Genomic DNA, 25,861 nt, shown 5'->3' on the forward strand with positions numbered 1-25,861 from the left:
TATATTACTGGTGGGAATGTAAAGTGTGCAGCCGCTGTGGAAAACAGTATGGCAATTCCTCAAAAAATTAAAGATAGAATTACCGTATGATCTAGCAATTCCAATTCTGGGTATATACCCTAAAGAAGTATAAGCAGAGACTCAAACATATATTTGAACACCAATGTTTCTGGCAGCATTATTCACAATAACCAAAAGGTAGAAGCAACCCAAGGGTCCACTGACAGATGAATGGATAAACAAAATGTGATACATGCATGCAATAGAATATTATTCAGCTTTAAAAAGGAAGGAAATTTTTAACAACATGGATGAAACTTGAAGAAATAATGCTAAGTGAAACAAATCAGTCACAAAAGCATAAACATTGCATGATTCCTCTTATATGAGGTTCCTAGAGTAGTTAAATTTATAGAGACAGGAAGAGTGATGGTTGCCCAAGGCTGGGGGAAGGGAGGAATGGAAGTTAATGTTTAATGGGTACAAAGTTTCAGTCTGGGATAATGAAAAAGTTCTGGAGGTAGATGGTGGTGATGGTTGTACAACAGTGTGAAAGTGTTTAATGTCACAAAACTGTACACTTAAAATGTTTAAAATGGTAAATTTTATGTATGTTTTACCACAATTAAATTGATAGGGATTTAAAAACATTAGTGCGGTATATCTCTTTACATCTATTTACTTTTGGACTATTTGGTCTTTATTTTTAAGGTGGGTTTCTTGTAGGCAGCATATAGATGAGTTTTGCATTTTGTGAAATCCAGTCTTAAAAATTCTGCCTTTTAATTGGGATGTTTAGACCATTTACATTTAATGTGATTATTAGTGTAGTTGGGTTTAACTCTCAAGGTCCTTCTACTCCACCGTCTTGCTCCAGGTAATATGTTTTAATTTAACATGAGCGTGTCACTTGGGCTGTTTCCTTTGCAATTCCCTCTGACAGCTGTGCTCTGAGTCCAAGATGTGCTCTGAATCTACTTGTTGGGTAGACATCCTGTCAGAGGTTCCTCGGTGGGGTGCAGTGCCTGAGGGGCAGGCCTTGAATCTGAGACACATGGGGTGCTGGGCGCTGGGCCCTGGTGGGCTCCATCTCTGCTCTAGAGCGCAGTGTATGGGGGATCTGCTTGCATCCGGGGCCCAGGTTACGTCTCCTACCCAGGTTTGCATCTGAAGGGTTAACGACTCTAGCTGGGTTTAACTTTATCATCTTGCTCCTTGTTTTCAATCTGTTCCATGTTCTTTCTTCCCATGTCCCTTTTTTCCTGACCTCCCTGGGACTGAGCTGTTTTTATGATTCCATTTTATTTCCTTTGTTAGTTTATTAGCTGTAACTGTAACTGTTTTTTTTTTTTTTTTTTAAGTGGTTGCTTGGGAATTCCCTGGTGGTCCAGTGGTTAGGACTCGGCACTTTCACTGCTGTGACTTGGGTTCAATCCCTGGACGGGGAACTAAGATCTGGCAAGCTGTGTGCAGCCAAAAAAATAAATAAAGAAAAAGAAAAGAAAAAGAAAAAGAGTGGTTGCTTTAAGATTTGTAGTGCACATCTTTTTTTTTCCTTCACTTTATTGCGCTTCACTTTATTGCACTTTGCAGATACTGTGTTTTTTTTTTTAATAAATTAGAGGTCTGTGGCAATCCCACATCAAACAAATCTGTTGGCACCACTTTTCCAACAGCATTTGCTCACTCACTTCATGTCTCTGTGTCACATTTCAGTAGTTCTCGCAATATTTCAAAGTTTTCCATTTTTATTATATTTGTCATGGTGATCTGTGATCAGTGATTTTTGATGTTACTACTGCAAAAGATTATGACTCACTGAAGGCTCAGATGATGGTTAGCATTTTTTTAGCAATAAAGCATTTTTAATTAAAATTATCTATTATATAATATCGGCTGCTATTCTTGATCACTTCAGGCAGGAGAGGAATTCTTTTTCTTTTAACGTCTTTATTGGAGTATAATTGCTTTACAATGGTGTGTTAGTTTCTGCTGTATAACAAAGTGAATCTGCTATATGTATATATATATATCCCCATATCTCTTCCCTCTTGCATCTCCCTCCCACATAGTATGCATCTTTAACCTGTCACAGTCTATCATCAAGTGATCTTGTACAGCACTTTACACTAACAATAGTATACTCTCATTTCCTCCCTCCTGGCCTTTATGCTGTTGTTGCCACACGTTTCACTTCTATGTGTGTTATAAATCCTGCAATACATTATTACTGTTTTTGCTTTAAACAGTGAATTATTTTGTAAAGAGGTTAAAAAGAAAGGAAAAGCTCTTTTATATTTACTTTTTAATATATATTACAGTTTATCATTTCCAGTGCTCTTTATTCCTCTCTGTAGATCCAGATTTCCACTTCGTTTTACATTCCTTCTGGATTGAGGACTTTAAAAAAACATTTCTTATTCTTCTGGTCTGAATTCTTTTAGCTTTTGGATGTCTGAGAAAGTCTTTATTTTGTCTTTGTTTTTGAAAGATATTTTTCCTGAATATAGAACTCTAAATCAGTTCTTTTTCTTTCAGCATTCTAAGATGTGGTTCCAGTGTCTTCTGTCTTACATTGTTCTATGAGTAATCTGCTGTTGTTCTTATTTTTTTTCTTCTTCTATTCTTATGTGTCTTTTTTCCTTATGGCTACTTTTCTTTTATTACTGGTTTTAAACAATTTAATTATGATGTGCCCTGGCGTAGTTTTCATATTTCTTGTGCTTGGGTTAATTGAGTTTTTGGATCTGTGGGTTTAAAACTTTCATCAAATTTGAAAACTTTTCAGCTAGTAATTTGTCAGATATTTTCTCTATTCTCTTCTCTCTCTCTTCTTTGGGGACTCCAGTTACATGTATTTTAGGATGCCTAAAGTTGCTCCACAGCTCTCTGATTCTCAATTTATTTTTTCCCCCATCTTTTTTTTTTTTTTTTTTTTAAATTTGTGGTTTGTTTTGCGTAGTTTCTATTGCTCTGTATTTAAGTTCACTGATCTTTTCTTCTTTAGTGTCTAATCTGGTTATTTCCATCTGGTATACTTTTTATCTCAGACATTTGTAGTTTCCATTTCTAGAAGTTTGATTTGGGTCTTTTTTATATTTTCTATGTCTCAACTTAACATTCTCAATCTTCTTTAGCATCTTGAATATATGGAATATGGTTGTAGTAACCATTTTAGTGTCCTTGTCTGCTAATTTTCTTATCTGTATTTTTGAGTCTGTTTTACTGATTGAGTTTTTTCCTCATTATGGATCATATTTTCTTGCTTCTTCGTATGTCTGGTAATTTTTGATTGGATGTCAGATGTTGTGAATTTTACCCTGTTGGGTGCTGAATATTTTTACATTTTTATAAATATTCTTGGCATTGTTTTGGGACACTGTTAAGTTACTTGGAAACAGTTTGATCCTTTGATGCCTCACTGTTAAGCTTTGTTAGCTGGGACCAGACCAGCCTTTAGACCAGGGTTAATTTTACCCACCACCAAGGCACTACCCTTTTCAGTGCTCTACTGATGTCCTGTGAGTTAGGAGGTATTTCCACTCTGGTGAGTGGGGACACAGATTAGTCTTGGCTCAGTTTGAGGCCCAAGGATTGTTCCCTGTAATCCTGACCAGTACTGTAAACACTCAGAAGAAAACTGGAGGGGGACTCCCTGCAGATTTCCAGAGTTCACGGTGTAGCTCTCTCCTCTCTGGTATTTGACCCTGTGAACTCTGGCTACCTTGGCCTCCCTAGATTCCCAACTCTCTCTTCCCAACTTGGGGAGACTGTCAGGCTCTGCCTTGGGTACCCCCTCCTTGTGCCATGGCCTGAAAACTCTCTCTAGACAGTAAGTTGGGGCAATTGTAGAGCTCACCTCATTTGCTCCCTGCTCCCGTCCCCCGCTGCCACCCAGGAACCCGTCCTCTGCTGCCAGATATCCAGCGTCTGAAAACTGTTGTTTCGTTTATCTTTTTTCGTTTGTAGTTGTTTGAGGCAGGAGAGTAAATCTGGTCCCTGTTCCTCTAAGTTTGCCAAAAAGTGGAGGTTCCCGTGCAGTCAGCACTTGCTGAGCACCTTGTGTGTGCTAGGCATTGACCTCGGGATGCAGACATGAGTGAGACATGCACTGGGCCCTTGGGGAGCTCCCAGTCTTGCTGGAGAAACATGCTGATTCCTAGGTAGTAATTGCTGTGTGGTACTTACAGGGCACAATGGGAGGGCAGGACAAAGTCTTTGGGAGAAGGAGCAAGGAGTGCTTCCCAGAGAGCTGACGGTGAAGGATCAGCAGGCATTTTCAAATTAGAGAAGGTGTAGGAAAGAAATTTTAGGCAGAGGGAATTGTAAGAGCAAAGGCAGGGCAGCAGAGCTGGGAACTCCCAGAGGGCAGGATCCTTGTTGTATTGATCTTTATAGATGTGGAATACTTGTCAGGTGATTGGAAGCATGTTGTTTGTTCTGGGAATAGGTAGAACAGAGAGTCAGGATGAAGTCTGCAGCCTATGGGGGAGAGGAGAGAGGTCTAGCTGGAAGGAGAGGCTCGGGGTCTGCTGGTGCAGGGCCTTGTAGGCCAGGCCAAGGAGGACAAGATTTTGAACATGATCCTAAACACTGGTTTTTTTTTGTTTGTTTGTTTGTTTTTGTTTTTTGGCTTCACCAGGTCTTAGTTGCAGCACGCGGGATCTTTCGTTGCAGCATGGGCTCTTTGTTGGGGCGCGCGGGCTCCTCTTTAGTTGTGGTGCGTGGGCTCCAGAGCACATAGGCTCTGTAGTTGAGGCATGTGAGCTCAGTGGCGGTGCGTGGGCTTGGTTGCCCGGTGGCATGTGGGATCTTAGTTCCCCGACCAGGAATTGGACCCGTGTCCCCTGCATTTGAAGGTGGATTCTTAACCACTGGACCGCCAGTGAAGTCCCAAACACTGGGGTTTTTTAAAAAAAGTTTCCAGCAGGGTGCAAGAGCTCTGATCGACTGCGTTCTCTGGAGATTACTGGGGGATGTGGAAGAGGGCTGGAGAGGGCTGAGTCTGCTAGAACCAGGCAGGCAGCTGCTGGGGAGGCCGGCTTGTGGTGGACGTTCTGCACCAGGATGGAAACGAGTCCAGAGCTGAGTGCGGCCGCTGGTACGGCATTGCCACCTCTAGCCTGTTTGACGATAGCCTTTGTATAGATTCCTGCCTGAATCCAGAGTAGATCTGAGGAGGCTCAGGCCTGGTTTCTCTTTTTCTGTGGCTACACTGTTGCCCCCAACACACCTGCCTGCCTCTGCTGGAGCCAGAAGTTCGTAGGGTCAGGCATCGCTGGCAGGGGTAGGGTCCGGAGCTGCCCCACTTTATACTAGCCTAGGATGGCCCCAGATCAGCTAGAAAATAGTGTCTCATCATCTCGGACTTTGAACAGACACGCTTGAGTGACCCCGTACAGACTCCTGTTATTTGTCCTGCGTGTGTCTTTGGCTTGACCTTAATCTTGATCCTTCCTTAAGGATGGTTGAACCTATGTGGTCAGCTTGATCTGCGGATTAGAAAGTGTGGGGTGGGGTGGAGGACTGACAGCTGCAGTGTGAGATCCCTTCTGAGTCACCTCAACAGTTGGGACGGAGGAGAAACAGATGGAAGTTCAGTGGGAAGAAGCTGAGGATGGTTTTCTTTTCAAGTCAGAGCCAGGGACCGGACAACGAGGACGCTTCTCTAAGGGGCTGGGTTGTGCTTTACTGTCAGGAAGTTTCAGGAACAGGCTGCTTGTTAGATGACCTGTTTCTTGGCCATCGTCTTGATTGAAGCTGAATGCTGTTGATCATAGTTATATCCAGCCATCTGAGTTCTGTCGCTCTGTTGACTGATGTGCTCTCTGGAGGAATCTTAAGTTTTCTCTCCTTAGTGTCCACGTGGGAGGGGCTTGAGTTACAGAGGTAGGAATGGGCTGAGTGTGTGAGCTTAGCCATGGTGATGAGAATCATGACCCTTTATTGAGCCCAGCCTGAGAGCCGGGCATTAGACTTCCTGGGCACTAACTCATTTCATCCTTATAAAAGTCCTCTGTTAGTGACGAGACCGACGTATGGAGAGGTTAACTAAGCTGCCTCTGCCCTTTCTTGCTTCGTCTCCCAAAGACTCGTCCTGCCCTGTACTCTGTGAGTACACGTAGCATTTACTACGCAGAGCCCTCCTTCCCTCCCCCTTTGCCCTGCTGGTGAGGCATCACTGCTGGAGGAGGGGGGCTTGGGCAGGGGGTGGGGCGGGAGTGTTGGGATTAGCAGGGGTGAGGGGTTAGGGCAGTGATTTTCCAGCTGCCTTCTGGCAAGGTGCCTCGGGGGCCTCCTTGAGGTCAAGGGGAAGACTGAGGTCAAGGGAGAGTAGGGCTCTTCCCCTACCCCTTCGCCCAGAGCATGACCTCTGTGATCTGTTCCGTGCGCTGGGGGTTTGAAAAAGTTTCGGAAAACAACAGGAGTGGGCACACCAGGCAAGTGGGAAAAGAGGATGGCGGCGGCACGTCCTGACAGCATGGCAGGCTGTGCTTAGATGGCTCCCAGCTGGAGGGTCAGTGTGGGGGGAGATAAGCAGAAGAGGGAGGGAGGGAGGGAGGGAAGAGATGGCTAGCTTCAGGGAAGGTTGGAGGGAGTTGGAAGCAGTGTTTTAAAGAAAATGAATCCAGAGGTGCCTGGCATATTAGAGGTGGGAAGACCCATTTGGAGTTTGTGGAAGGGCCGGGATGAATGCATCTAAAAGACATTGGAACAACGACTAGATAAAACCTGGTGGTGGACATCAGAGGTGAGGAAGATGGCCTGGAGAGTTAGAAGTTAGGGTGAGAAGCTGGAGGATGCTGATGGAAGTGGAGGTTGGGAGGGGAGTCTAGTTTGAGGAGAAAAAAGTCTAGTTTGATGGGAGTGCCCCCTGCACTTGGCCCAGTAAACAGCTCATCATTCCTGGGTCTTCTCACCTGGGGGCCTGCCTCTGGGAAAAGAGGTGTCAGACGGAGTTATTCAGTGAACGCAAGGAGGATTCGCTCATGTAAATATCAATGTAAAGATGATACTTTCCTTCCAAAAACCTTGTCCTGAGAGATTGTACATCCCTCCTGTAGATGGGCCCCCTTTATATTTGTGGACCTTTGTTCAGATTGGTCTGGAGCCCGTTTCAGAAAGCCACACCCTCTGCTTCCCTCTGGGACCTGCTCTTTCAGAGTCCTCCCCCACGAGCCTAACTGGGTGCCTGGCAGGGTTGTCAGGCAGCATTTTACAACAGTAAGTTTTATAAAGGTGTGAGAATGTATGAATTGATGCTACCTAGCGCTTGCTTGGTGGTTTTCCTAGCACCTCCAGAAGGTTTCATGTTTATTTCTTGTTAAGTCCTCATAACCAGCCCATGAGGTTGGTAGAGATAGTCCCATTCTACCAATCAGAAGCAGAATTAGGAGGCTGAATACCTTGCCCAAGGTCATGTAGCTAGTAAAAGGTCAAGCTGGGGTTTGAATCCAGACTATTGGACTCTCAAGCCCTGAACTCTTTCCACTGCTTTTCACACTGTCTTAACTGTTCAGCATTGGGGGCTATGGAGGGAGCTCCGACTCCCAACCCCAGAAATTCCTTAGAAAGAATGAAAACTAAAGAAGTCTCCCTTCTGGAGCATGCGCACCGACTTTTCAGATTGTTGGGGCAGGTTAATTCGACGGTGTTTTGGGCCAGGTGAGAAGCGCATGATGGTTGCTTTGCTTTTATCAACCCCTGTGGGAAGTTAGGTGACTGAAGGCCTGGTTACTTGATTGTGTGGCTGGAATCACCCTGGGAAGAGAAAAATAGATCAGGTCAACACGTATTTCCTCATTACGCAGCAGGCTTAGAAAGGTTTCTGAGGCAACCACAGGTGTTTCTGACAAGAGGGGTGGGATGGGGCCAGTTCCGTATAACATGTGCAGATTGAACTGTGCAGGTTGCTATGGTAACAGCTTCTTATGCTACCGTAGGGAGACGTGGGAAACTTATAAGAAACCAAAGACCTTTGCAACTCTCCTTGCAGTGTGATTTCAGGCTTGAAGTAGCTGGCAAGGAAAGGTTGGCTGGTAACCGAGAGGAGGGGAGTAACTGGAGCCAGTGCTTTAGCTCCTGGTGGAGTCAGGAAAATGGAAGCGCCTGGCTCAGTCACAGTTCTGTGTCATGGTTCAGAGGTAGCGGTCATTTTGCTTGACTCAATATTGAGCCCCGGGGGTGTCAGGAGTCGCCTCTAATCATCGGATTGCCCCCCCCTCCAGGAGGCAGAATAATTAATACTTGTTTAGGGCGCAGGAGCTTGCAAAGCTCTCTCAGGGCCGTTTGCTCGTCCCAGGCACACATGCGATCCCCAAGGTGGGATTATCATCATGGTGCCCATTTTCCTGATGAGGAAACTGAAGTTAAGGGACTTGATCAAGGTCACACAGCTAAAAAGCTGAGGAGCCAAAACACAAACCCAGGGCGTCAGTCCTCAAATTCTGTGCGTTTCTACTCTGCACCCAGCCAGGAGGGAGCTGGCGCTAATTGTTTAGGCAGAAGCAAGGGACAAGGGGCGCTGCAAGGCATCTCTAGGACTGGCACACCTTAACTCTGATCTGAGCACCCTCACACTTAGAAAATGCTGCATTTTGCTTTCAGTCTTTACTTTCTTCTTCTTTTTTTTTTTTCTGAGTTTATCCTTGCATAGGATCTGATATCAGTTGAAACTATTTGTTGTTGAGCTGAACAGTCCCGGGGTAGATCCCTGTTGAGCGAGAGCCGTCAGTACCTTGCTTTCTTTTCCACCTGTTGAGGTCAGATCTGGGGGGCTGTCCTGAGGTGAGCGCTCGCCAGCATCCTCTCCCCGCCGGGACATTCTGCAGCCTCCCCCTCGGGGAGTGGTGAGGAATGGCACGGCTCTGGCCTGGATCCACTAGGGGTAGAGTAGTCGCCTCTGGGCCTATCTTCCACTAGATCGTGTTCACCGTGTCCGAGGTATGTGGAGCTCGATTTCGTCAAGATAGGGTAGTGGAAAGGAGTCGAGGCCAAGAGACGCAAGCAGCAGGGGCCGGTGGCTGGAGACTTCGCGTCCCCTCCCAGCGGCGTGTGGCTTCCCGAGGCCCAGGGGCTGCACCTGGAAACTGCCTCCTTGGCTCTGGCTGGCGATGCTCTAGCTATGTCAGGCCCCGCACAGTGCTCTGTGACAGAAGGTGGGCTCCAGGACACCTGAGAAATGTCTGTCACCTCCCCCCTCCCCCCACCCCTCCTGTAGAATCTCTCCTCCTCGCATGTGTCTCTCATGGAGGGTATGGTGTTGATTTCAGGTGACAAACCACAGCCCACCCTGTGTTTGTTACAACTTTGAATTGGTTACTGAAATGTAAAAGTGGGGCGATGTCGCAGGGATCTGGATTTCTAGCCTCCCTTGGAGACCCGGCAGGTCTGGCAACGCTGGACCCCCCCTCCTACCTGCAGGAGGTGCCTGAGCTGGGCTGGAGCCCGTGCTTTCAGGAGACACGGTGTCTGACATGCCTGCCTGGCCTGTGTAGGCATCTGGGTTTGTGACCTCTGTGGAGGTGAAAGCTGCAGAGGAGACAAAAGAAAGGTAGGAAGGAAGGAAGAAAGAAAAGAAAGAAGAAGAGAAAGAAGGAAAGGAAAAGAAAAGGAAATGGGAGGGAAATCTCAAAAAGAGGGGATATGTGTCTACGTATAACTGATTCGCTTTGCTGTACAGCAGAAACTAACAACATTGTAAAGCAACTATACGCCAGTAAAAATTAATAAAAAAAAAAAAAAAAGAAAAGCAAGTTTTTTTCCCAGGGGTTGTTGGTGAGGAAACGGTGATGCATTTTCTCTTCTTGGTGGAGGGAACGCAGGTTAACACCTGCTCGTTTCCCACCTCGTCCCGGTCTCATCTCCTTAGAGTGGGAGCTGTCGTCTCTATACCTGTGCATGCCGTGCAGCTGCCTCCCCTTCTCAGCTGTCCTCACCCCATCTCTGGCCTTGAGCATCTGCAGTAGCTCCCACGACAGCCCGGCTGTCACCTGCCCCCGACCTTCTGATTCCTGTCCCAGCACAAATGGCTCCAGCGATGAGGACCTGTGGGCTTCTCACGCCCCCAGCCCTCAGAGCTGACCCCCTCCCCACTTCTCACTCTACTCTCACCTGGATTCACCATGATTTGTTGTGAAGTGTTTCATTTTTTGAAACCAGACTGAGTTCCTAGAGAGCTAGCATCAGTTTTTACATAAGGCTGTGTCTGGCACATAGTCAGAAGTCAGTAAATATTTATTTCCATCCCTCTGCTCCTATTTATCCTTCCTCCCTTTATCTGGGGCCTTGTCCTGTTCTTGGTATATAGTAATTGCTCATTAAATGTTTATTCAGTGAAGCAGGAAGAAATGAATGAAGGCTGAAATAGTAGAAGCAGCCCCATCCTCATGTCCCTGTGTCTCGCCCACCAGCTGACTGCCTCGTTCTCTCCCTGCCTCTGGCTGTTTTTCTGCAAGCATTACCCTGCGCTATCTGTGTGCCGGCCTCTGCCGGGCCCTGGAAATACAAAGGTGAACGAGAATTCTCCTTGCCTTCAAGGGGCTTGCCTCTCCTCTCTTCAACTCTTCTCCCCTGGGGCAGACCTCGGGTACCACCCGAGAAGTACCTATCATCCTCCTGGGCACCGTGGTAACTGGGAGGAGATCTAGCTCAGGGCCTGAGTGCCCAGGGCTAAGGTCGTTGGACTTGTCAGGCCTCCAGAAACAAAAGTGTATGGACTCTGCATCCCTAAATAGCTTCGCAGTAACCCCCCAGTTCTCTATACTTGGTGGCATCCCTGGTGGTCGTGGCCACTTTTAGAAGCTCTGGTTTGGATTTTTTTCTGCCACCTTGGATGATCCAGAAGCAGAACACTGACGGCAACAGATGCCCAGACTTTGGGGGCACCTGCTTTATGGGCCTTGGGCAGAATATTGTCCTGTTCTCACCGCCCCCAGCCCCCCAACCTGTTTTTCAAATTATGAGAAGTGCTTGTTGCTCTCAGCCTCAGGCCTCATCCTTGGGTGACCCAGGATCAGGTGATGTCTGTGAACTTCTGAAAGAAAGGCACCGGTAACTTCCAGGGGTGGACAGTGCTGTGATAAATCTTGTAAGATGGAACTTGCCCGCTCCTCGGGCCTGAGATGTTGTCAGCGGGCACAGATGTGAGCCTCCTCCACCCGGGAGGCAGGCACCGAGGAGGGCCCAGGTGATCCGTGACTTGCACGGGCTTGTAATCTCTGCATCTTGGATGACCTTATAACTAAACTCTACCCTCATCGCTCCCCTGTGTCGTTTGTGAAATCAAAATACCGGAGATGGGAAGGGACACTGGCCTCCGGTCGTTCGACCCCAACAGTTTGTAGGACCTTGGGCAATACAGCCGTTTATAGGACCTTGGGCAATACCCTTACTGTTTCTCTCTGGCTTTCATTTCATCTCTGAAGTAGGGGTGATTATGCCCTGTGTTCACTTTACTTACTAGGCTGATTATATAAATTAATGGGAGAGTTTGCAAAGAGGGCTTTGAGCTGTGGGACCATCAGGGTCCCATTTGACAAGTAAGGAAAATTGAGTGGGGCACATTTGGGTGCGGGATCCTGAGCACACCTATTCCAGAAGAAATGGGGACGGGGTGGCTCTTCCACATGCCAGCAGCCTCTCGTGGAGCGGTGTGAGTGGAGGCGGCTGGGTGGGCAGAGCCTGGTGGAAGGAGCAGTGGCCGGGTCAGGGCTCCTAGCTCTGGTGTCCCCTCACTTGTCTCCATAGGCAAGTTACATGCTACTCTACCTTAATTTCACCAACTGTGAAATGGGCATCGTAGAATTGAGAGGGATGTTGAGTTAGAAACCAGAAAAGGTGGAATAAGAAGAAAAGCACTACAGCCCACATCCCACTATGGCCGAGTACATTTCACCTGAAAACTCGCTATATGGAAAGAGGTCCGCTTCCAGTAGTATCGAGGACTTCGGAATATGCAGGCTGACCTCGAGAGTTCATTCTAATGACCTGCATGAAATGAAGGTATTTCATACCTGAAGTTCTTGAGGCATTTCAAACATGCATGGCCTGCTTTGAAGTCTGCAATGAAAGGGAATTGACACAGGAGAGGCTTTTTATGACCACAGGGCTGAGATGGTCTTTCTTCTTTCTGTATTTGAGAGTAGCGCTCTTTCCCAATCAGGGAATGGCAGAGATAGTCATCCCCGAAGGGTGAGGAATGCCAGGTTCAAGGCTTTGGCGCATACCAGCAGAATGGAATCCTCTTCCCTGGCCAGGGGGCCTGATCCAGGGAGATCGTGGTCTAATTAGCGGAGCTGTGGGTTTCATTCCTTGCCCTTTTGGGGTGAGTTCTCGCTGTCTAAAAGACACATGATTGTCCAGATCACCAGGTAGATAGATGTTTCAGGGATTTTTGCCGCGAGGAGTTTATTTTTTTCTAAGCAACAGTTCGTTTCTTTTCTTCCTTCTTTTTATTAAAAAAAATATTTATGTATTTATTTATTTTTTGGCTGTGTCGGGTCTTCGTTGCGGCTCGTGGGATCTTTCATTGTGGTGCACGGGCTTAGTTGCCCCGCAGCATGTGGGATCTTAGTTCCCGGACCAGGGATCGAGCTGTCCTCCCCTGCATTGCAAGACCGATTCTTAACCACTGGACCACCAGGGAAGTCCCACCACGAGAAGTTTAAAGCCATCAAACAGAGCCAGGTGTGGGGCTTCAGCTGGCAGAGGAATGCTATCATTTGGGCCGGTGGTTGGAGGGGAAGGCATCTCAGGGGGCCGTGTGTAGTGGTACAGGGGGTCACACGCTTCAGGACACCCTGGAATCACCTGGGGTGCTCCCTTGCTTATTTATTTCTTGATTGGCCACCGTTCTTTATTGAACACAGGAAAACCTCCTTTCTTGCTAAATATCTACAGTGACTTATTACCAGACTTCGATGAGTTACATCCTTGCCTCTGCTCCTGTCCTTGTGGAAGCAGCAGCCTCACACAGGTTTCAGCAACATCAGGGACTTTGTGTGACCTGGGACTCTCAGGCCCAGGGGGAAGGCTTGGCAACTTTGTCTTCACAGACTCACCTGCGGACACCCACATGCACTACAAGTTCAAGAAGGATGAACGTGCACACGGGACACACAGAGGCATCAGTACTACCCTTTGGTCAGCCCCATTAGTACAACAGTTCAGTATGTTGTAAGATACTTGAAAGTTTTATAAAGATTTTTTTTTTGGTGACTTTCATCAAAACATTTCCCTTTTGCGGGGGCAAGGGGGAAGTGGCTTGTGAAGGCAAGCCTGTCTGGGAAGCCAGGCCCCTCAGGGGGCTGCAGGGTGGGTCCTACATCAGCACCTCCTGTGCAGTCAGATGAGCTCCCTGGGCCTTCTGGGCTGAGAGGCCCAGCGTAGACCCCCTTGGCCTCTCCCTGCCTCGGCCTCTCCCTGCCACGGCCGGCGTGCAGCGTGGCTCTCCTGGTCTGCTCGAAGCCTGACATGGCGGGTGTGCTGATCGTATGGATCTCCCTGTGCAGGTGGCAGAGCTTTGGCTGTCCTCTCCAGACTGTAGCCCCCACGTTCTGCTGGTCAGTCTGGACACTGTGGTGGCCTCACGTGGTGGCGCTCAATGTCAGGCCGTAGGCACCTGAAGGGTAGTGCGTGTGGGGTCCTGGCGGAGACTTGGTAGAAACGGCGCAGGGGGATTGAGCCCCCGATTCTCATCCTGCCTCTGCAGGGACTCGTTGACAAATCCCTTCCTCTCCGGGGTCTCTGCTTTTCCTCTGTCAGATGAGGCTACACCCGCCTGAGTGCCCTCAGAGAGGAAGGGGCAAGAGGATGACAGATGCTAAGCTAGCTGGACACAGGTAGCTCAGTAAAAAGGAAAACTGCATTAAAAATTAAATTAGTTAAATTATTATGCAGAGTGAAATAAGTCAGGCAGAGAAAGACAAGTACTGTATGATTTCACTTATGTGTGGAATCTAAAAAACAAATGAACAGGCATAGCAAAACAGAAACAGAGACATAGATACGGAGAACAAACAGGTGGTTACCAGAGGCGGGGGTGTGTTGCGGGGAGGAGAGAAATAGGTGAGGGAGACTAAGAGGTACAGACTTGCAGTTGCAAAATAAATGAGTCAACGAGTATCAGATGTACAGTGTGGGGAATATAGTCAATAACTAAGTAATATCTTTGTATGGTGACTGAGTGTAACTAGACTTACCCTGTTGATCTTTTTGAAATGCACGGAAATGAATTACTATGTTGTGTAATAGGACTAACAGTGTTGTAGGTCAGTTATATTCAAAAACAAACAAACATACAAATAAACTCATAGAAAAAGAGATTCGTGGTTACTAGAGGCAGGGGGTGGGGGAGGGGGAATTGAATGAAGGCAGACACAAAGCACAGACCTCCCATTATAAGGTAAGTAAGTACTAGGGATGATAAATAGATCATGATAAATATAATTTATAACAATTTTATAGATTTTTACTTATAAAAATGTAATTTATAATAGAGGCAACATAAGCATAATTAGCACTCTATGTTATATATGAAAGTTGTTGAGAGAAAATCCTAAGAGTTCTCATCACACACAAAAATTTTTTTCCTATTTTTAAAATTTTATATCTGTAGGAGGTGATGGATGGTCATCATTTCATGATGTATGTAAGTCAAATCATTATGCTGTACACCTTAAACTTATACAGTGCTGTGTGTCAATTATATCTCAATAAAACTGGAAAGGAAGGAAGGAAGGAAGGAAGGTGAGAAGCTTCCCGGACTAGTTAAGGCACTGCCAATTCCTGGCCTGGTGACCTTGGGCACCTCTCAGGGCCTCGTCTGTGAGGTTGGATAATAGCGAGACTCACTGTGTAACGTGGGTTTGAGGGTCCTGGTAATGGCAAAGACCTACGTAGTGCTCACTGCGTTCCAGGTACTGCCGTTTTACAGGTGGAGAAACTGAGGCACAAACAGATTAAATAACACACCTAGTAAGTGGCAGAACCAGGCTTCAAATCCAGGCAGTCTGGCTCCAGAGTCCATTCTCCTAACATCTAGGCCAGTGGTTCTCAAAGCATGTTCCAGGGACCCCTGGGGGTGTATCTCTGAGACCCTGTCTGGCCACCTATGAGGTCAGAACAGTTTCCACAACCTAAGACGTTATTTTCCTTTTTACTCTCTTTCTCAAATGAGTACAAGGGGAGTTTTCAGAGGGTTCACGACACGACATCCTTCTGATGGCTAGTGTGTGTGCTTTCATATTGTGTTTTAAAAATCTGTCACTTTGAATTTCGATACATATATCAATAGCTAAAATCCACAGAAATGAAAACTCTTTGGGGTCCTCCGTAATGTTAGGAGTGACAGGTGTCCTGAGACCAAAAGGTGTGCCATTGGCTCTTGAGGCCGCGCCGCCTTAAAGGTGGTCTCATCGAGCATGGATGTGGTAAATGGTTGGGGAGAGTTGGGGCCCGTTCTGGGGAACTGCGGCTCTATGTGGGGCTCTCCCACTGGGTGTGTGGTGGGCACGTCTGGACCTCCCGGGGCCCTCGCGGATGGCACTGTTGACGGTGCCGTTTGTGTGTGGCCAGCCAGCTGCCCACCCTGGAGCTTCCACCCTCAGTCCAGGGGTGTCTCTGTGCTCAGCCCTGACTGTGGGAAGGAGCAGACACCCTTCTGTGGCAGATCCCGCTCTGGGTGGAGCCAGGATGGGTGCCGTTGAGGCCCAGCAAGTTTGGGCTGTGTTGGAGGCCTCAGTAACAAATCAGTGACTTCTGTGGTGTTGGAGCCTTTTGCCAGCATTGTTCTAGGCTAGGCCTCACGCTGGCCAGAGCTTTGCCTGTGTCGACCGTGGCACGAACCCATTTTACAGATGAGGAGGCTGAGGCTCAGGGTGGGTCCACTGTGCAGGGCCCCACAATGGCAAGTGGCAGGGCCCAGGACTCAGATGAGGTGAGTCTGATCGAGTCCAGGCCCCTGATGTTCCAGATCTTCAGAATGTTTCTCCGTTCCTCCTGCGTGTCCAACTCGTGGTGGACTCGCTGGGTTTGCAGTGTAATAGGGTGGGCCTCCCCATTTCTGCTCCTTCCCCAGGCCCCTGCGGTCTGCTGTGCCTCTGACCCAACCTTTAGCCCAAGGATTTTGGGAGCAGCAGAGTGAGGTGTAGACAGAGTGCAGAATTTTGACTCTGCCATTTGTAACCTTTCTGATCCCCACCTGCCAGTGGGACGGTGCTGCCCCCTCGCAGAAGTAGGAGAGACAGCGCGTGTAAAACTCACGCTGCCGATGCTCCGTAACCAGTGGCCTCCGTTTCACATGACTAGCAACGAGCTGTCGTCTTTCTCAGAATCTGGCCCCGGATCAGCTGCATCAGCGTCTCTGGGAGAGCTTCTGGATTTCTGGGCCCGACTCTGGCCTACGACACAGGGCTCTGAGGGTGGGGCCGGGGCGCCTGCATTCTCAGCGAGTGTCCCCCCAGGTTTAGGTGCCCATCGAAGCCTGGCATTCCTTGTCTTGGAGGTTGGGGGGCGACATTCAGCCCTCAGTAGGTAACAGAAAGTGGGGGTGGCCCTGTTTGGGTAGCTCTTTATCAGTAGGGTGACCATGGAATTTGTTGTCTAAACCAGGACACTTTTTATTTTTTGGCCATGCTGTGTGGTAGGTGGGATCTTAGTTCCCCAACCAGAGATTGAGCTCACACCCCCAGCAGTGGAAGCGAGGAGTCTTAACCACTGGACCACCAGGGAAGTCCTGGGACACTTTTGAGCGTGAAAAGGGGCACCTTTTATAGCTACACCGGGACATGAGGGGTAAACCCGGACCTTCCTGACAAATGGGGTCGTGTGGTCTCTGTTTATTGGTTTCTCCTTTATCTTTCTGCCACCCTGGGAGATGCCTTCCCTTACTAGTCCAGACGAGGAAGCAGGCCTGGAGCTCACCTCTGGCTGCACAGTCATAACCCTGGGCCTCGATTCCATGGTGGCCCCTCGGCCCAGTCGTCAATCCCGCTGAGCCCTGGCGCCAGGGGTGGGGGCTCTGGGTTTCTGTAGTGTTGGCATCTTCGGAAGATTGACAGAGCCTCTGTGATGAGAAATGAGGACTATAAGGCGCACATCTAGAAAAGATAAAAACAGATGAAAGGGGAGGATCCTGTCAGCAGAAGGGAAGTGAGTCCTGGTGCTTCCTCTTCTCGCTGGGGCTCCATCCTGGGGCCTGCTTGTGACCCCTGTGTCACACAGACATCAGTTGATGTTCCTCTGGGCAGAGCGACAGGGAGAGGACCGCTGAAACCAGGTCTTCTGTCAAAGCAGGCGTCCCATTCAGGTCGGTCGATTTCTTTTCCTTCTGGTGGCTGTAGGGCCAACTTGGTGGTGATTCTTTTGTCCTTCTCTGACAAGGGCACGCATGTGACAGTCTGGTTTTTTAAAAATAAATTTATTTATTTATTTTTGGCTGCATCGGGTCTTCATTGCTGCGCGTGGGCCTTTCTCTAGTTGTGGCGAGCGGGGGCTACTCTTCGTTGCGGTGCGCGGGCTTCTCATTGCCGTGGCTTCTCTTGTCGCGGAGCACGGGCTCTAGGTGCGCAGGCTCAGTGGTTGTGGCGCGCGGGCTTAGTCGCTCCGCGGCACGTGGGATCTTCCCGGACCAGGGCTCGAACCCGCGTCCCCCGCGTTGGCAGGCGGATTCTTAGCCACTGCGCCACCAGGGGAGCCCTGACGGTCTGTTTTTGTGGCGCGTGGAGTGGATGCTGTTGCAGAGAATGCTTGAGGGGACCCCAAGGTGGTTGGCGCTAAACACAACCGGCAGGGAGGCTCCTGAGCCTGTGATGTTAAAGCCAGCAAAGCCCCCATGTGGGGGGTGGGTGTATTTAGGGTTCAGGCAGAAGTGGACACCTCCCAGAGTGTGTGCTGGCATCAGGGCTCACAGGCGGCCTTGGGCCAAGTTTAGTCTCTGTCCCTGGCTGTCAGCCTCCCTCCTCCTGCCTCTCCTGTCTGCTCCTTGGGGAGCTTCATCTGGCACTGCCAGGAATCATGGTTTTGCCTCTGACTGCCCAGTGCCTCCATGTAGCCTGCTGTTCATGGTCTGGGTGGAGGAGCAGCTTCTCGGTCTCCCTGGGGACGGGGGTGGTTGGGGGGGCTGGACTCTGACCCTCCTTGGTCCTCCCCGTGGACTGGAGGCATCGTTGGGAAACTCCAGTTGGTCCTTTGACAGACGATGAATATGGGCTTGGGGGTCCCTTCCCCCTGAGCAGTCCGTTCCTCACTTCAGTGTCGTTCTGTGCTCCCAGGGAAAGATGGAGACCCTGAAAGACAAGACCCTGGAGGAGCTGGAGGAGATGCAGAATGACCCGGCGGCCATCGAGCGGCTGGCCCAAGACTTCCCTGAGGTAGAGGAGGGCTGTCATGGGGCCAAGGATAGCAGATGGGACTGAGGCCCTTCTTTTTTAATTTAATTTTATTAATTTTTATTGGAGTATAGTTTTTACAATGCTTTACAATGTTGTGTTAGTTTCTGCTATACAGCAAAGTGAGTCAGCTCTACATACACATATATCCCATCTTTTTTGGATTTCCTTCCCGTTTAGGTCACCACAAAGCATTGAGCAGAATTCCGTGTGATATACAGTAGGTTCTCATTAGTTATCTTTTTTTTTTTTTTTTTTTTTGCGGTACGCGGGCCTCTCACCGTTGCGGCCTCTCCCGTTGCGGAGCACAGGCTCCGGACGCGCAGGCTCAGCGGCCATGGCTCACGGGCCCAGCCGCGGACATGTGGGATCTTCCTGGACCGGGGCACGAACCCGTGTCCCCTGCATCGGCAGGCGGACTCTCAACCACTGCGCCACCAGGAAAGCCCCTAGTTATCTATTTTATACATAGTGGTGTGTATACGTCAGTCCCAGTCTCCCAATTCGTCCCAGCCCTGAGGCCCTTCTTAAGGACACTGGCTTGTTGGGGGTTTGGGCCGAGTTTATCTGCCTGTTCTGTGGCCTTCACCCTGGCCAGGCAGAGGAGCCCCTGGGTCTCAGTCTAGTTCCTGGGCCCTCTGGGAGTTCCGGGTGTGCAGTGCCAGGAAGTCCAGGGTCCCCCCGCGCCAGCTCTGGCGCCTGGTGCCTTCCGGGACCCGCATGCCCCAGGAGCCCCCACACTGTTGCTCCAGCCTGGATTTGGAGGTGGTTTCTAAAAGCACTGGTACCGTTTTGTAACCGCCTTTCCCCAACCGCCTGGTCTGGCCCTGCGTCTGCAGGAGGAGCCGTTCTGGGGCTGGGATTAGGCTCATCTCCTGTTTAATCCCTTCCCTATCATAACAGACACCGAACCATCTCAGTTCCTAATCGTGGTCCTCACGGGAATAAAACAACCCTTCTGAACGTGCAGAGCTTTACACTTTATAAAGGGCTCTCCCTGCCCTTTCCGGCGCCTTGACCCCGTGACTCCCCTGCGAGGTCGGAAAGGCCAGGTGACCAGATGTGGCCGCAGAGCTGGACGTGCCCACGATCCAGCCTGTCCGCGGCTCTGCACGCTGCCGCCTCCGCCCCCGATGCTTGGGAGACACGGACACAAATAATGCCAAGCTCGTTGGTTGGCCTTTGGAATGTGTTTCCATTTTTGCTGATGACAACGGAAAAATGAAGGAGGGCAAGCTCCCTAGACTTTCAAAACCCCTTGGACTAGGTTCCTAGCACGGGCTATAAGATGGTAATTGAGTCACCATGGGATTGTGAGGGGAGATGGCAGCTCTTTGAGTTTGGGGTGTGGACTTTGCTCAGAGAAAAGAGTAGGGGACCTCTCTCCATGTGGAAGAGTGTGAATATTGGGGTCTTCTGGTGGGGTGCTTGAACTGTCTTATTGACTGATCAGGGGCTTCCTAGTGAACCCCTAATGGAGAAAGATTTGGGGGAGGCTCTGGGGAAAGGGGGCAGAAACGGGTAGGACCAGGTTTAGGGGAAGATGACACTGCATAGATTTACTGGTTAAGATCCAGGGAAAAGGCAGTGGAGGTGTACAGAGGACATGTCCACTGAGGATCTGGGGTCCCGTCAGGGGCAGCTGAGCAGAGGGCTTCAGGCCCCCCGCTCTGTGTCAGACACATAAGAAAAGAAAATCTCTCCCGGCTGATGAAAGTGAGACTGGAACTCCTCAGTGCGGGCGTCCCTGAGTCAGGGTGCTTGCTCAGTGGTTCCAGAGGGTATTGGTGACAGCAAGGCAGACAACCCAGGAGTGGGGGCAGACCTGAGCGGCCGTGGCCAGGCCCCATGACTTCTGGTAGCCGTGGCGTCTCTCTTTCCAGTCTGGAGCGGGGGAGCAGGCTCCAGGCCCACCACAGAGCGCAGCGCTCGAGGCCCTGTGGCTGGGGACCGGCAGGATGGCAGCCCCCGGAAGCCCCCTCCTCCAGGACGCCCATGGCCTTCCTGCATCTGACTGGGGACGAGCCAGTCAGGCTTGGCTCGCCATGTGCCGACCGTGGTGGAGAAGCTGCCCAGTGGCTCCCGCGTGGAAGCTGGTCTTGCCAAGCTGTGCCCTGAGCCCTGCTGTGGGTGCTGGTGCCACTGGTGCTGCTGGCGTCCCCGTTCCCTCAGGGGTATGGGTCTGACTCTCTGCCCTCCTGTCAGTAAAGAGGACTCCCTGACAAATGGACAGGGCTTCAGGTGAGAGCAGGTCTGGGAAGGGTTCCCGAGGCTGCCGCCTCACCGGCTGGTGACACCGGCTGGACCTGGACGAGGGGAGAGTGCTGCTCAGCTTGGGGGCGTGCTTTCAGTGGGGCACATCCAGGTGCAAAGGTTGGCATCAGAGCCTCGGGGGCCATGGGTTGCCTGTGCTGGTGGGAGTCCTCAGCTGGTCCCGGGGACTCCCCTGAGGTTCTTGGGGGCCTCTGTGTTAGCTCATCTGAGCAGCTTCTCTGTAGGACACACCTGTGGAGGAGGCAGGGACAGGTCCCTCTGGAGTCGGTGTCACGGGCTGGCCCTGGCGTCCTCACTCCTCACACTAACCTTATTTGGGGGCTTCGTTGCGTGTCTGGCCTGTGGTCCGGTCTGGGCCACATCAGTGCACCTCAGAGGAGGTCTTTTGACTCTGAATCCCGGGGGCAGGTGGTTGGGACTTGGTCCCTTCCCTCCTAGGAAGGCTCTGACTTTCTCTGCCCCCCTTCCCTGGAGCTCTGCACAGCCTACGGGGGTGGGGGGGGTCTCCTCCCGCTCGTCTCGTGGCCCTTCGCATGCATCCACCATGTAGGCTGTGGGGTTAAGGATTCGGTGAGGTGTCTGGTTTGGAGTGCTTTGCTTAGAGTTGGAACCTGGGTCCGTCTGACTCTAGCTGGGGGCTGAGTGTTGCCCGGCCCCGCCATGGTGAGTGACGGGTCCCGGAAACCCCAGGTCCAGCCCCCTGCGAGCTGAGTGGTGGTGTGGCGGGTCTCACGGTTAAGTGTCCTGCTCTGTAGGTCCAGGACCTGCAGCTGGAGCGGGAAATGGCACTGGCCACCAACCGGAGCCTGGCCGAGCAGAACCTGGAGTTCCAGGGTCCCCTGGAGATCAGCCGCTCGAACCTCTCGGACAAGTACCAGGAGCTCCGGAAGCTGGTGGAGCGGTGCCAGGAGCAGAAGGCAAAGCTGGGTGAGCGACCGGCCCCGGGAGTGTGCGCTGGGGGCGCCTCTGTCCACTCAGGGTCCCCATTCCTGGTGGGGCTGGGGGAGCTGCTGGAGTCACGTGGAAGGGCAGATTCCCTCTCCCTCCCCAGGACAGGAAGGGGCCAGCAGTTACTGTGGGTCACCATGTCCCCAGCCCTGGCTAAGTGCTTTAACAGCCATCTGAGGGTAGGTACTGTCGTCATTCTCATGTCATAGATGAGAGGAGTGAGGCTCGGAGATGCAGGAACGTGGCTAGGGCTCCACAGCTACGTAGAGGCGGAGTTGGGATTTGAATCCAGAGAGCATGTGTCCTGGGCTGCTGCTGGCCACTCAGCCAGCCCCGCTCTGGTGATTTGTGGAGCTGGTCCGGGCTCTCTGTGTTCCAACCTGCTGTCTGTGAAGGTGAGGGGCTGTCTTGGTCCTGAAGGTGGGGGACTTCACGCTCAGGCAGATGAAGTAACTCCCTGAGAGGAAGAACAGGATTGGGGGGTTGGGGGGGTGGGCTCCAAAGCCTGAGGTCTCTTGCTTTCTGGGCTGGCGTGGAGGGGCTCAGCTGAGCTCCTCTCTGCTCAGGAAGGGAACCGACCGAAAGGGGCTCTGCCGCGGACCCCAGGGCGTTGGCTGGGCCCCCAGCACACAGGACCCTCAGAGAGCCTTGCAGAAACCTTGGCCGCCACCACGGAATCCAGAGGCACTTTTGAAATGTCAACCTTTCTGCCCTTCCTTCCAGAGAAATTTTCTTCAGCACTGCAGCTAGGGGCCTTGCTGGACCTTCTGCAGGTAGAAAGCATGAAGATTGAAGAAGAGTCTGAGGTGAGATGGCTGTTGACACCCCCTGTTCCTTGAACAGTTGCCCCTGCAGCAGGAGCCCCGGTCCTGAGCACCAGTGTCCGCAGGCCGTGGGGCCAGGGCTTTAGTCACGGCAGCGGTGAATGGCGCCTCCACCGGAGTCCCAGCGGAGGCCCTTTGGGGTGCAGAGAACAGGAACCCAACGTCACTGGCTGAAGCAGAAATGGGCGACAGACAGCACAGCTGCGGGGCAGCTGGCAGGCCTGGGTGGGAGGGCAGTGCAGTAGGAGCCCTCCAGGGCTGAAGCCAGGCCCCCAGCCCCTCCCCACTCCTGGGGCTGCCGGGTCTCTCTCTTCTGCTTCCCTCTGGGCCTCTCTTCACGCTCTGTGGGCAGACTGGCTCTCTCCACATGTCCACGCTCTGGGTGGAAGATGCTCCCAGGTCCCACAGCGCCTGGGCTGGGCTGGGCTGGGCTGGTGACCAGGGGGCCAGCGTCCGCGTGGCCAGTCGGCACCCCGTGTAGCAGGTGCTGTGAGCCTGGCGCGATGCCGGGCTGGGGACGGCGGTGGCCATGACAGGCGGTCCCCGCCCGCTGGGGGCTGATGTCCTGGTGAGGGAGTCAGAATAAGTAAACACACGCTTGTATAATATATCAGCCGTGAGAAGGGCCATAGAGAGAAATTCCCAGAGCGGGGGGTGGGCCAGACAAGACAGGCAGCTCCTGAGCCTGGCTGGGGTGGGAGGGCCGCAGCTGACCTCTGACCCAGGGGTATTCAGGTGGCCTCGATCCCGGCAGACCCCTGTTGCCACTGGAGCTTATGTCTTCCAGGCCATGGCTGAGAAGTTCCTGGAGGGCGAGGTGCCCTTGGACACGTTTCTGGAGGACTTCTCCTCCATGAGGATGCTGTCCCATCTGCGCCGGGTTCGCGTGGAGAAGCTCCAGGATGTGATGAGGAAGCCCAGGGCCTCCCTGGAGCTGGCTGGGGACGCCCCTCCTCCCCGCCCGCCTCCCCCATCTCTCCCGGGCCCCCAGGCGACGCCCCCTGTCGCCGAAGATCAGCAGGCTCCGGAGGCCCCTCCCTACCCGTTGCCCTACAGCCCCTCTCCAGGCTTGCCCGTGGGCCCCACCGCCCAAGGGGCGCTCCCGCCGGCCCCGTTCCCTGTGGTGTCCCAGCCCTCTTTTGCCTACAGCGGTCCTTTGGGTCCCCCGTACCCGTCAGCCCAGCCAGGACCCAGGGCTGCCGCGGGCTACTCCTGGTCCCCACAGAGGAGCACGCCGCCCCGGCCGGCCTATCCCGTGGCCCCGACTTGTGCCTCCGGCCCGGGGTACCCCGTGGCGGGGGGCCGGGTCCCCGGTCCTGGTTATCCTCAACAGCCCCCCTACCTCTCAACAGGAGGAAAACCTCCGTACCCCACGCAGCCCCAGCCCTCAGGCCCCCTTCAGTCGCCCTATCCCCCTGGGCCTGCCCCTCCCTATGGGTTTCCACTGCCTCAGGGTCCTGCCTGGCCTGGGTATTAGGCGCGGTCCTGGCCCTTGGCCCTTCCCTACTTCCACCTGTACCACAACCTTTGCCCCCCCCCGCCCCCGCCGAGATTCGAGGGTCAACTGGAAGTGGAGTTGGCTCCCCGTGGACTTGTGTCATGCGTGGGGGCCTGGAGGGACCTGGCTGGGAGCACACAGGCCTGGCAAGGCCCCGGGCAGTGTGACTGGCTTGGCTGTGCCGGACGGCCCCAGTGCTTGCTGGCCTCCTGGGGGAAGGGTGCGCCTGCTTTCGGTGACTGCCTTTGGCTTTCCTGGTTCTCACCAGGCAGGGCGTTCGGTCCTCTCTGTGGGCTGCTCACCCCCTCCCTCTCCTCTGGGATTTGGTACGTTTGACCGAGGTACCCACGCTAAGGGATGCAGCTCTCTGAGCGTCTTGGGTCCATTCAAGGATGGCCTGCCCCACGCACCATGGCAGGGTTGGATCAGGGAGAGAGAACAGAGTTAGGAAAAACACTTAATGATTTTTAAGTCACGCAAAACCGTAATTGAACTCCGACAGGCTGATGTCAGTTGAGCCTGTCCTGTGTGCTGGTTTGAACGACAGCAGCAGAGCCAATGCAGTGAGCGGGCCGGGGATTGTGGAGGCGGACCCCAGCCCTTGCTCGCCCTGGTTGGAGGATCCGGGGGCTGCCTCGGACCCTCTGGCTGGAGGAGGCCCAGGAGACTGCGGCCACTTCGGGAGCTCATTGAGGAGTGGAGGGCCGAGTCACCTCCCCGGCCACCTCTCTTGTCTGGCGTCCCCTGCTTCCGGTTGACTTCTGAGGCCCACCCCGTCCATCTGCTCCCTTAGTGCCTTGAGTCTCGTTCACAGCAGCCCTCACTTCATCCCCTTCCTTTGGCTGCCTGATGTAACTCTCCCCCAACCCCAAAAGCCCTCCTGAGAGAGACATCAAAAGATACCCTAACAGTTTCTTCCCACGTGGTGCTTTGTAAAACTCCATCACTGCATCAGAGTCGTTTCTTTGCATCTCCCTCGTCTTCAGAACGTACAGGGCAGGGATTGTGACTCTGAGCCACATGCAGCCTCCAGCACGTTGGGGATTTTCAGCACATTCGGTAATAAAAATGACAATAGACCAAAGGGGGGTGTGATGAGCAAAGCATTACCTTGGTTGCTGCAGATGTGAACCAGGTCTCAAGGGCAGACTCTGGAGCTGCTATCTGTTAGGAAGTCATATGTGCCTTGAATTGTCCACTAACGTACCCAGCATCTGGTGGGCCTGGGGTGCTGGGGGCCAACGAGGAAACTCGACCTTCTGGTGCCTGCCCCCCTCCCCGGCCTGCGTGCCATCAGTGGGTGCGTGCGACGAGATGCTCGATTAGCCCTGTCGGTCCCTGACCAGCTGTGCTTGCTTCTCATAAGTTATTTATACAGAGAAATCACTAAGGGACTCTGTTGGTTCGAGTGCTTCTGAACTGGATGGACGATCGCTGGTATGTTTGTATTATATAATTAGTTGCCATAATAAACTTTGATGAGTTAAGTGTTGTGGTTCCAGTGAATTTGAGAAGTGAAGACGTGGCTGCCAGCGGGGGGCATTGATTTTGTCGACTGAAAGAAAAATGCACAACGTAAGACTCGTGGATTTCAGTTTTATTTGGAGACCTTACTGCAGACTACCGCCTGGGGAACAACCTCTCAGTAGCTCTGAGAAACTGCTCCAAGGAGTTAGGGGGAGAAGCCAGTAAAGACACGATTTCGGCTAAGGAATAGGTGCAATCAGGCACCTCTAGGTGTCACCCTAGAGTCGTTTCAGCTCTTCTGCGTGTCCCCGTGTCTCCCTCTGGCAGTCTCAAACCACTGTGGGCACACAGAGAGAGCCCTGGATGGCCAATCCCTATGTGTGGGTCCCTGGATGAGCTAGTTTTTACAATTAATGCGTGGGTTTCCCTATGGGACTGCTGCACGGTATGAGGATTCGCTT

At 51.9% G+C, this 25,861-nt stretch overlaps 1 protein-coding gene across 2 annotated transcripts in view; it reads left to right on the plus strand.

Moving 5' to 3' along the window:
• The window catches only part of VPS37C (VPS37C subunit of ESCRT-I), a 28,582-nt gene extending 3,162 nt beyond the window's left edge, over positions 1-25,420 (plus strand). For both annotated transcript variants that reach the window (XM_022591849.3, XM_022591848.3), the window contains 4 exons: positions 18,273-18,371; positions 21,419-21,590; positions 22,335-22,417; positions 23,223-25,420. In XM_022591849.3, the coding sequence (XP_022447557.2) occupies positions 18,279-18,371; positions 21,419-21,590; positions 22,335-22,417; positions 23,223-23,912 (1,038 nt within the window). In that variant the 5' untranslated portion in view covers positions 18,273-18,278 and the 3' untranslated portion in view covers positions 23,913-25,420. The remainder of the gene's footprint in view (positions 1-18,272; positions 18,372-21,418; positions 21,591-22,334; positions 22,418-23,222) is intronic.
• The last annotated feature ends 441 nt before the right edge of the window (positions 25,421-25,861 follow it).

Source organism: Delphinapterus leucas, chromosome 7 (assembly GCF_059928025.1).
Source record: "Delphinapterus leucas isolate spDelLeu-1000000601 "Yukka" chromosome 7, BTC_Dleu_Yukka2, whole genome shotgun sequence".
Lineage (NCBI taxonomy): Eukaryota > Metazoa > Chordata > Mammalia > Artiodactyla > Monodontidae > Delphinapterus > Delphinapterus leucas.